We start from the raw sequence: 12,692 nt of genomic DNA, 5'->3' as shown, positions 1-12,692 counted from the left end.
GGGATCTCCCATTCCAAGTTCTTCTGAGGCGAACTGTATTAATTACACAAACAGGTATATGACTTAACAACTGTTCATTTAGTGACTGTTCCAAGTAACAATGGCACTGAAAAAAGTCTCTTTTTTCACACTTATAATTATTGCTTCATCTCCATGGTCATGTGATCAAAATTCAGACATTTGGCAACTGACTCATATTTATAATGATTGCACTGCCCCCTAGGTCACCTTTTGCAACCTCTGACATGCAAAGTCAATGGGGAAGCCAGATTTGCCTAAAATTGGGTTACTAACTTAACAACTGCGCTGATTCACTTAACAACTATGGCAAGAAAGGTTGTAAAATGGGGCAAAATTCACTTAACAAAGATCTTGCTTGGTAAAACAAATTTTGGGTTTAATTGTATTTGAATGTTGAGGACTACCTATAATATATCAACAACCTATCTGTTTTTAACTGATATATCCTAGACATAATGATCTGCATACTTCTCTATCTCATTTGCAATACTTTTATTTTTTATTTATTTATTTATTTTGTCAAGTATGTATTGGTAGTATAGAAAGATATAACACATGATACCAGTAAGAGAGAAATATTAGGCATGCTGGTGCACTTAAGCACGCCTCTAATTGACCCATAATGTGAAAATAATTAGGCTGCCACATTATTCTGTGACTCAACAGCATCCTTTTCAAAGCATTTCAGAGTAATACAAGTGGTCCTTCCCTATTTGGACTTTGGATCTTATCTAGTCTCCATGGAACCTCAGAACTATGGCAGAATATTGAGTTGTGTAGCCCTCTAAACATTTTTGGTACCTAGCCTTCCTCCTCTTGGGTCTGTCAGCTCTTATGAAGGGTTTACACAAAGGCTTTGATTTTGCTTTCTTGGACACTCATCTGAAGAGCCATTCTAAACTTTAAGGGAGTGGGATTGGAGGGCTTGTGCAAGTCCCTGGCATGCCTGCTCCAGATTTCACTATGGTGATAGATGATCCCAATTGACCCTTCCCCTCCTATCCAGTTGGAAGTTGGAGAGTGTCTCAGTTGTGCATCTATACGGAGTCTAGACTGACAGCTGAAAAACAATCCACTCACCTCTGGTGTGAAATCTAAATATCTGTATCTCCTATCAACTATCCATAGAAATCAGTAAAAGCCTGCAACTTCTGTATGTGACAAATAATATTCAGGAATGGTTATGCTTTATGAGGGAAATGAGTAGTACTAAAAATCAGGTAAGCTGGTGTATATACAACTTAGGCAGGTAATGTGAACAGGCTGACAGACAAGGCTAACCAAGGTCATTACATTTTTCAAGGAAAACTCAAATATAATTTTTAATTTCTTTGCAGAGTTGGACAATGCTGGACAACAAAGTTTGGGGATCAAGACCATAGAGCTTCAGGCAGGTTTACTTTTAGTGAGAACTTCTATAGATATAGGCTGCTGTGTCAGATCTATGTGAACATATCCAATTTGATTCATGTTTGACTGAAAGAGAGGTGCATCCTTGCAAGTTATGTATGTCAATGTAGAGGCAAGACTGCAGAATGAGTAAACACAAAGGGAGGAATAGAACACACACACACACACCTTGTGTTTACTCATGTGACTGAAGTGCAGTGGAAAGGGACAATGTTGTCCCTGCTACCTGATTCTCCCTTCTAAATATTATGAGTATGTTTATTTCTGTTCACTCCTCACTTTCCTGCTCTTTCTCACAGCAATTGAAATTGAAAATTTTCACAAATACAGAAATGAAAAAGCCTGTTTCCTGTGATCTTCCACCTCGAGAGAGAATTGTTTTCAAAAGTGACAGGGCAAGAGGTAAGAATCATGGCTGATTAGATTTGCTGGAAATATTTGAATTTTGTTTCATTTTGCAAGTCTCTATGAATCTTAACTGTTTGAGGCTTCCGGTTTGGTGGAGATCGCGGCGAGACGTGTCTGGCAGGGCTCTGCCAGGCGAATCTCTTCTACCCCCTCCGAAGGTCGCAATTGCGATCGGATCGGGCCCGGATGGCCCGATCCATGAACAGGGGGCTCTCCTCTGCCCGAGGACCCATCGCCAGGACTCCAGAGGCAGCGGTTCGCCCCGCAGCTTCGGAGACGGGAGAACCGCTCCTCTTTGCTTAAGAGGACCGGCCAGCGCTTTCTCCCCTCACTCAGCGGGAAGAATAAAAGCAAAGAAGCGAAAGTAAAAATATCTACATCTACATAGAAAAAGAATATAGCAGAGAAAGGACTTAAGGTAAAAATCTCCATTCTGTTTCGTTTTTAAGTCAGAAGATCGTAAAACTTTTAAGTAAAAGTTTTTTCTTCCAGGGCGAAAGTGAAAGTTTTTTCTTGTTTAAACCCATCCGCAAATAACAGCCGGACCTAATTTTTTTTTCTTCACTTTTACTTTTCCATTTTGAACGTGAGCTTGGGAATCTACAAAATAATTTTCTGACTTTATGCTTTAACAAAATAGTTTAAATTTGATATGACTATTTAGAAAATTTTAACTGCTAAAGAAAATTTCTAGTGATGAACAGAATCTGTTCTTGATAGACTTTTAAAATCATAATCTTCTGGACTTAATTTCTGAAGCGGAGGAACACAGTCTTGCTGCCTTTTTTTTTCTTTCTTGCTGCCTATTTTCACAATATGAATAACTTAATAATCATGAATTAAATGGAACCTAGAAGAGATTGAAATTACTTTTTTCTTGGATTACTTATTGTTGGATTAACCTATTTGGAATACTTGCTGAGCCTTTTGGACTATTTGCTGACACCTTTTGGATTATTGCTGACACCTTTTGGATTATTTGCTGAGAACTCTTTGGTTTAACATCTGCCTGCTGCACGAAAATTAACTTGACTCCATCTTGGGATCTCTTTCTTTGTTCTTTGCTCCTGTCTTGAATTTGGAAAATAAACTGACTCCATCTTGAACACAAGCAAGCTTTGGAATTGCTTTACTCCTTGAATTTTGAATTGAAATCAAATATAACTTTACCCTTTGAGATTTGGATCTTCATTTCTACTTCCTAGCAAAATTACAGGATTTATAAGAAGAACTAAAGTATACAATACTGTTATCGTGTCTTTGAATAATTATCTGGTTTTTTCCCTGATTTTTCTTTGACTTTCTTCCTTACATTTTTATTACTAGAAGAAGTTTGGTTTGAACTATATGCATTGTTAAAACCTTGGGTTCCTGCTCTATTCTAAATAGTTGAACTAAAATACCACCCTCCTTCTTTTTCTTTTTGAACAATTCTTTTTACTTCACTTTTTCCCCTTTTCTTTTTTTCTTCCCTCCTCCTAAAGTCTTTTCTTCCAAAAAACTTTTTTTTTCTTCTCTTTCTTTTGTCTTCTATATACAGTTGATATTCCTTCTCTTCTTTCATTTTCTGTCCTCCTTTTACTTGAAAAGGCTAATACTTGTTTTTTCTTCCCTGTGGCACTAAACAATAATATTTCTTTTTTCTCTTCTTCTTTTGAACTTTGTTATGAATTGAATTGTTATTGAATTGGTATAGTCATATTATAAGGGAAACAAAATATATTGAATAGATTTGGAATTTATAGTAATTTCTTTTCCTTTTCACTATATATAAAATTGAAACTAACCTTAAAATTTGAAATAGTGGATTCTAATTTGATAATGTCCCACACCTCAACTTTTGTTAAAACAACAAAGAAACAAACAACACCAACTACTCTATCTCCACAAGTGTCACCGCATTCTTCTCCTTCGCATCAAGTGCTAACCATGTCTACCAAAGACAAAGACAAAGACAAAACAATGCAGTCCAATATTGCAACTATTCATGAGACTTTGAATGCTTTGAAGGACTTTATGGTCAAATCACAAGAAGATGCCACTCAACAAAGAGAGGCCATAAAGGAGGAGGCAACACAACAAAGAGAAGCCATAAAGGAGGAGGCAACACAACAAAGAGAAGCCATAAAAGCTGACTTGGCAGAATTTAAAGTGGAGATGGCTCAAATGAAAGCTGATATGGGCGAGATGAAAGATCAGATAAAGCAGATTCAACAAACTCTTCAAGAAAGTGATGACCGAGTTAAAAAAGTTGAAGAGCAAGCTGACAAAAATGAGAAAAGAATGGAGTATCTTGAAGGGAGAGCTGATGAAAGATACAAAAGATATGATGAATCTATCATCCAGCTGGAGATGCAACGAGCTTCGTACGGACTTCGATTTCAGAATATAAAAGAGGAAAAAGATGAAGACTTAAAAACGACTATGGCGGAAATCATTGGAGGTATACTTCAAGAGGACCCCATGGCTTTACAGAAAGAAATCGATGAAGTATACCGAATTTCGAATAGCTATATCCGTCGACACAATCTCCCAAGAGAGATACATATTAAATTCACAAGAAAGGCGTTGCGAGATGAGATACTTCATTACTCAAGAAACTCCCCGCCTCAACGACATGGAGTAGAAATAAAGATATTAAAACAAGTTCCAAGAAGTGTCAGAGAAAACAGAAGAGATTACCACTTTTTAACCAAAATCTTGATTAAAGAAAATATCACTTACCGTTGGCTTATTCCACAAGGACTTTCTCTGACATGGCGCTCTACAAGGTACAAACTGGAAAACGTAGATCAAGCTATGTTCTTTCTTGAACAGAGTGGTTTGGGCCACTCCGACCATGCAAGTAAGCAACTAGTGGTCCAATTACAACCAGCTCAACAGCAACTAGGGGAAAAATCACTAATTCAGCAAGAAGAAAACCTGGGGGCAACTGCCCAAGTAATAGAGCAGGACCAAGGCTCTAGAAGAGTTCAACCTCAGCGAGAAACCAAAAAACCTATTAAATGACAACGAATAAAGACTTGAAAATCCTTTCCGTAAATGTTAATGGACTTAACGAACCAAGAAAAAGGAAGCAAATTTTTTCCAAAATCAGAAACCAAAATGTTCAGATTGCAATACTACAAGAAGTTCATATTAAAAAAGATAACCAAAAATTACTGTTGAATCCCAAAATTGGAAAAATGTATGCTGCATTAGCAGACCAAAAAAAAAGAGGTGTAGTGATGTATGTCAAGAATTCTATAAATTCCAAACAAATATATAAGGATAAAGAGGGTAGGATATTGATTGTACAAGTAGACATTGAACCCAGACCTCTAGTGGTTGTTTCTATTTATGCCCCCAATGAAGACCAAATGACATTTTATAAAAATTTACACCAAATAATAACAGATTTAGCTATTGATAATCTATTGATAATAGGTGATTTTAATGCTATCGCGAATAGACAATTAGACCACTCAGGAGGGGGAGGTAATAAAAAAAGGGGAAAAGGCAAAAAAACAAGAAGAAACTTGCTACCCAGTACTTTTCAAAAAATGAAAGCGGAACTATTATTAAGTGATATTTGGAGGGAAAGACACCCTCTCAAAAGGCAATTTACCTTTTATTCCAATCCTCACAAAATTTGGACGAGAATTGACATGTTATGGGCACCAAAAACAGTGGCAGAACAAATAAGAGAAGTCGAGATAGACGTTAATACATGGGCCGATCATAATCCAATAGTGGTCTATATGACGATGAATAATAAACAGAACAATTGGCGGATGAACAGGTATATATTAAACGACAAGAAATATAAGGATTGGATTGAAAAGGAATTAAAAATATTTTTTGAAATTAATAAAACATCAGATACTACTCCACAGAACTTATGGGATACAGTTAAAGCGTACATAAGAGGTTTAACAATATCTTATACAGCAAAATACAATAAGGAAAAGAAATTAGAGTATTTACAATTAACAAACGAATTAAAACAATTAGAATCCTTATCGCAGCAACATACTAAGAATAGAGATCTAAAGACAGAAATAAACGTAATTAAACATAAAATTAGAGTTATAGAACAAAACCAACTAACTGAAAAGATTAAAAGAGCAAAGCAACAATACTTTGAATATGCAAATAAACCTGGCAGATGGCTAGCGTATAAACTTAGAAAACAGAGTCAATCAAAATTAATCCAAAAATTAGAAGATAAAGATGGTAAAATAAAATTCGATACAGAAGGTAAGGCAGACATTGTGTATAATTTTTACAAGGAATTATATGCTAAAGATCATGTCATTGAAGATGAAGTTTTTAATTATTTAGAGGCTTCAAATTTACCACAAATAACAGAAGATCAACAGGCTACCATGGATGGACCAATAACAATGGAGGAACTCCTAATAACAATTAAAAAACAGAAAAGCAACAAGGCCACAGGCCCAGATGCCATACCTGCAGAATGGTACAAGATAGATAATGAAACAATAAGAAATCATATGTTAGAAACTTTTAATTTCTGTAGACTTGATGGAAAAATTCCTAAATCTTGGTCAGAATCACTGACAACCTTAATACATAAACAGGGTACAGAACCAGAAAAAATTAAAAATTATAGGCCTATATCACTATTAAATGTAGACTATAAGATTTTTATTGCCATTTATGCAGAGAGACTCAAAGGAGTTATAAATGGAATAATACACCAAGACCAAAATGGGTTTCTTCCAGGGAGACAAATTAAAAATAATATTAGAACTGTAATAAATATACTAGAGTACTATGAACAACACCCAGATAAGATGGCATCTTTAATGTTTTTGGATGCTCAAAAAGCCTTCGACAACGTTAATTGGATATTTATAAAAATGCAATTAAATAAAATGAGATTTGGCCCAAAATTTGTTAATCTAATAGATACCATATATTCAAAACAAACAACGAATATAATATTGAATAACAGTCAATTACCAATACTTGATATAAATAAGGGAGTTCGCCAAGGATGTCCTATATCACCATTGTTATTTATTATGACCCTTGAAACCTTATTAATTAAAATAAGAGCGGACCCCAGAATAAAAGGTTTAACCGTAGGAGATGAAATCTATAAACTCCAGGCATTTGCAGATGATCTAATGTTTATAATTGAAGAACCGACTACAACAGTTCCTACTTTATTACAAACCATTGAACAATATGGAAACGTAGCAGGTTTAAAGATAAACAAAAACAAAACACATTACTTGACTAAAAATATGAACAAAACACTAGAAACTAAATTAGAAACTATTTCGGGAATAAAGACTGTAAAAAAGGTAAAATATTTAGGAATAAATTTAACAGCGAAAACAATAACATTAAAAAATGATAATTATATGAAATTGTTAGCAGAAATTTAAAAAGACTTAGCAACCTGGAACAATTTGAAAATATCTTTCTTAGGAAGAATTGCAACAATTAAGATGAATATTTTACCCAAGGTCTTATTTCTTTTTCAGACAATACCAATAAACCCAGGGGGTATCTTTTTAAAAACTTTAACCAACTTAGTTAAAAAATTTATATGGCAAGGTAAAAAAGCAAGGATAAAAATGAATTGCTTAGAAGATATCAAAGAAAGAGGAGGATTTGGCCTTCCAAATTGGAAATTATACTATCAGGCCGCCGCACTAACATGGCTTAGAGATTGGATAATCTTAGATAATAAAAGAACACTCGAACTAGAAGGACATGATTTAATGCTTGGATGGCACGCATTTTTATGGTATGATAAGGACAAAAACCATTCATACTTTAAAAGGCATACATTAAGGAAATACTTACTAGAAGTATGGAAAGATATAAAGAAGAATCATTTCTTAAGCATCCCAGATTGGTTAGCCCCCTTAGAAGCAATAACGCATCCAAAGTCTATAAAGGACAAGAAAATGACTCATAGATATAAAGAACTATTAAATGATCAGATGAAGCTTAAATCTAGAATTGAACTACAAGAAGAAGGGATAATAATAGATTGGTGGCACTATGCCCAGATCCGATCTAGATATCAGAAGGATAAAACTCTTTACATTTTTAATAAAAGTAAGAATTCTTTAACTACCTTAATAACCACTAACTCTACAAAAATGATAGGGAAAATATATAAACTACTTATTGCTCATAAAAATATAGAGTTGACTTTAAAAGATACTATGATAAGATGGTGTAGAAATATTGGTAAGGAAATAGATATAGACACATGGGAGAAAGTCTGGATTAATAATTGGAAAATGACTAAATCAGTTTCCTTAAAAGAAAACCAAATCAAAATGTTCTATAGATGGCATCTTCCACCAAATAGGATAGCAAAAATGTTTCCTAAAACATCCCCAATATGTTGGAAATGTAAGAAGGATATAGGAACTTACTATCATCAATGGTGGACATGTAGCAAAGCAAAACTATATTGGAAGATGATTGAAAAAATATTAAAAGAAATAATAAAACAAGATATAGATAATACCCCGGAATTTTATCTATTAGGTGTCACAACCCAGATCTATAAGAAAGAAATTTTTTATTTAATCATACATATATTAACCGCGGCTAGAATAATATATGCGCAAAACTGGAAAGGGGAGGAAATCCCCAAGGAAGAAGAGGTTATAGCTAAGATATTAGATTGCGCTGAAATGGATATGATGACAAGAAGATTAAACGATCAAGAGGATACTAAATTTTATGAAACATGGAATAACGTTTACAAATGGATAGATAAGAAAAAATAAGATATATTTTTAGTGGTTGTTTTTTCTTTCTCTTTATTCTGTATTAGTTTTTATCTAGATGATAACAATAGTAATATTAGTTTAAAAGGATTTTTTGATGATTATGATATAGCTATGTATGTATAAGTATAAACAATATATTAAGATTTTTGAAGTATAATAGTTGAATTTAGTCTTACTGTTTAGATTGAAGGTTTAACACTATTTTATTATAGTAATTAGGATTATATTAAAGGTATCTTTCCTTTCTGGTAACTATGTTATACTAACCTTAATACCCACATTAAGATTTGTAAACTTCAACCCAAATTTATTAATCTTTTCTTTTTTTTTTATAATAGTTAACACATATGTATTCTTTTTCTATATTTGAATTTATACTTTCATAAGAAGCGGGGGAAATACACCCCCACTTTATGTTCATTGTTTGTTTGTATTTGTTTGTCTTTTTATGAAAAATAATAAAAAAATTGGAAAAAAAAAAAAGAATCTTAACTGTTTTTATTCCTTGTGATGTTAGCATTTCTCACAATAATCTAATCCTCAGCCAAATAAAACTTGCTGTTCACATCACCACCTGTCATCAGAACCAAACTGCTAGATATTAGATTAGATTTTTATTATTAGATTTTATTTGCATTATTAGATTAGATTTTTATACCACCTTTACAGTACAGTGGTACCTCGAGATACGAGTTTAATTCGTTCCGGACCTGGGCCCTGCTGTTCTGTTTAAGAAAAGTAACAAATCTTCTGTTCCCGGGTCACCCTGACCCGGACCGAAAACTCTTCATTTGCAGTGCTTATGTTTGGTCTTTTTGAAAGCTTTTTTCACTTGGAAAGTAGTCTGAACATTTCTGCACACAATGATATGAAAATTGAAATGAAAAAAGTAAATCTTATTGGTTTATTTTGCGGATATAATGCACGCCCCCCCCCATTTTTGTGAAATTTTTTTCAATTTATGGATAGTTTTGCTTGCAAAATGCATTCTATTTTACTAAAGTTGGTATGGGATTGGTAGCTTGAACATTTCTGAACATAATGATATGAAAATTGAACTTGAAAAATTGATGCATATTGGTTTATTTTGTTGATGAAATGCATGCCCCCCCGTTTTTTTAAAATAGTCTTCACTTTATGGATAGTTTTGCTAGCAAAATACATTCTATTTTACTAAAGTTTGTGTGGGATTGGTAGCTTGAACATTTCTGAACATAATGATATGAAAATTGAACTGGAAAAATTGATGCATATTGGTTTATTTTGCACATAAATGTATGCCTCCCCCCGTGTTCAATTATTTCAATTTATATAAAAATTATGCTGTTAATTTCAAACTTACATACTTTTTTTTAGTAAAATGGATTTGTTTCATAAAATTAGTCCTCTGGCTACAATGTGGTTGATTTTCAAAAGGATATTCCAAATATTTCTAGACAAATATGTATAAACAGTGACAATAATGGCACATAGCAAGGCCGGGGGTGGGGGGTGGCCTTTTTGTGGCAAAAATAAACCAATAAGAACCATTTTTTTCAGTTCATTTATATTTTTCTTATATTCAGAAATGTTCAATTTAGTATATCAAACCTTTTGGGGGGAAATTCCTTAGGGATTTGTAGCCTTAAAAAAATAGAAATTGACACGAAATTAAAAAAGGATGGGGGGGGGAGGGGCTTTTTGATCAAAATAAAAATATAAGTCTCAATTTTTCCAGTTCAATTTTCATATCATTATGTTCATAAATGTTCAAACTAGTTTTCCAGTTGAAAAAGTTTTCAAAAAGATCAAATTCAAGTACCTAAAAAAATTATTTTTGGTCCGGTCATATACGAACAGAAACAGACTCGAAGTTATGATTTTTTTTTGCCCAGAAAACAATTAGCCACCACCCCAAAAATATTTTTTGATGATCAGCATTGTTAAATTGAGTAAATGAATGCCTAAGATTTTAAAGAATATTTCGGATTTGGAGGATAAAAAAATAAAAAGTGAAAATGGTTGCAAGCAGCCGAGGGGGGGGGGAGGCCTTATTTCTGATATTAAAAAACCAATAAGAATCATTTTTTTCAGTTCCTTTATATTTTTCTTATATTCAGAAATGTTCAAGCTACCAATCCCACACCAACTTTAGTAAAATAGAATGCATTTTGCAAGCAAAACTATCCATAAATTGAAAAAAAAATCACAAAAACGGGGGGGCGTGCATTATATCCGCAAAATAAACCAATAAGATTTACTTTTTTCATTTCAATTTTCATATCATTGTGTGCAGAAATGTTCAGACTACTTTCCAAGTGAAAAAAGTTTTCAAATTGACCAAACATAAGCACTTCAAATGAAGAGTTTTCGGTCCGGGTCGTATGTGACCCGAACAGAAGATTTGTAACTTTTTTTGCCCAGCAAAAACTAAGCCCCCCACCCCCCAAAAAAAATTCTCATAGAGAGAACCCCTGAAATGATGAAAAGTCATGAAATTTCAAGTTTCAGATATGCAGGGAAAATTTTTTACAGGGACTCAAACTTGGCTTCGGGTCGCATACGACCCGAACAGAACAGCAGGGTTAAGTCGAGCAGCTCTTATCTCGAACGACTTTTCCCCATAGGAATTAATGTAAATAATTTTAATTGGTTCCAGCCCTCAAAAAACTCACAAAGTTAGTCTAAATTATGCAGAAAGACATGTTTTTAATGAAGAAATGTACATGTACATATAAATGAATAATGAAGTTTCTTTCACTTAACTTGTAAACTTTCTTAAACTTTTAAATTTACATATGTTCAACTTCTCTGCCACCCAATCCTGTAGGACAGAGGTCCCCAACCCTTTTTGCACCAGGGACCGGCTTTAAGCAATCAAGAGAGGAATGGGTGAATGAATGGACGGAGGGTGGGAAGGAAGGAAGGAAAGAGGGAAGGGACAGGAACAGAGGAAGGAAGCAAGGAAACTTATGAAAGGGGAGAGTAAGAGAGGAATGAGTGAAGGGAGGGAGGGAGGGAAGAAGGTGGGAAGGAGAAAGAAAAGAAGAAATAGAGGAAGGGAAGGTAAAAGAGAGAAAGAAAAAGAGCAAGAAAAAGAAAGAAAGAAAGAAAGAAAGGGGGAAGGGACAGGAACAGAGGAAGGAAGCAAGGAAACTTATGAAAGGGGAGAGTAAGAGAGGAATGAGTGAAGGGAGGGAGGGAGGGAAGAAGGTGGGAAGGAGAAAGAAAAGAAGAAATAGAGGAAGGGAAGGTAAGAGCAGCTCTTATGTCGGGGTTCCACTGTATCACTTTATAAATAAGTCAAGGTTGCAAACATACATAATTCTCCCTCTTGTTTTCCCCACAACAATCCTTTGAGGTGGGTTGGGTTTAGAGAGAGTAATTAGCTCAAGGTCACCCAGCTGACCTAGCTTTCAGGAAGGCTATAATTGGTTCCAGCTGAGAAGCGTATCCATAACTGTTGCAGCACCATTTTTACTTACCTTATTTCTAACTTTGTGTTCATCTTCTAGGTACTTCAGTTACTGAACATGTTGAAAATACATTTCAAGAGACCACTGCCACAAAACCAAGGCAGGATGCAGAAACCAAACCCAGGACACACTTTCCAGAAAATTGGATTTGGGATTTAATACCTGTGGAGTAAGTGAATTCCAACCTTGTCCTTATTTGATGTCCATTCAGTGACCATTTGAAGTTACAGTGCCTCTGAGTGAATGGTACTTATAATGAGTCCTTATAGTTGTAGCCATCACAGCACCCCTGCAATCACATGATTACAGTTCAGTTGCTTGATAGCCAACTCACAATTTTGTGGCAGTGTCACACAGTCATATTGTTAAATCCTTGCAGAATGAAGGATTGCGTTCAATGGTAAATAACTGTTCTTTATTAACGAGGAGTAACGGTTACAGAACTATACAAAAGACAACATGGTCGTGTCTGGCAGCTATATATATGCCGGGCTGCCAACCAATCACATTATAGCATTTTCCCGTCCAAGGAATATGGGGCGGGTACAATGCCTAACTGTCCTCTGGACACAACACCCCTTCCCACCTGGTTGGTGCACACAAAATCCTCTAAATAAGCAGGACGCTT

The 12,692-nt window shown here is 34.5% G+C and overlaps 1 protein-coding gene across 2 annotated transcripts in view; it reads left to right on the top strand.

Moving 5' to 3' along the window:
• LOC139161970 (alpha-2-macroglobulin-like protein 1) overlaps positions 1-12,692 on the top strand; it is a 100,577-nt gene that overhangs the window by 51,802 nt on the left and 36,083 nt on the right. For both annotated transcript variants that reach the window (XM_070741845.1, XM_070741844.1), the window contains 2 exons: positions 1,731-1,833; positions 12,104-12,233. In XM_070741845.1, the coding sequence (XP_070597946.1) occupies positions 1,731-1,833; positions 12,104-12,233 (233 nt within the window). The remainder of the gene's footprint in view (positions 1-1,730; positions 1,834-12,103; positions 12,234-12,692) is intronic.

Source organism: Erythrolamprus reginae, chromosome 2 (assembly GCF_031021105.1).
Source record: "Erythrolamprus reginae isolate rEryReg1 chromosome 2, rEryReg1.hap1, whole genome shotgun sequence".
Lineage (NCBI taxonomy): Eukaryota > Metazoa > Chordata > Lepidosauria > Squamata > Dipsadidae > Erythrolamprus > Erythrolamprus reginae.
Note: the sequence above shows the minus strand (reverse complement) of the source record. Positions and strands in the feature narration are given on the sequence as shown.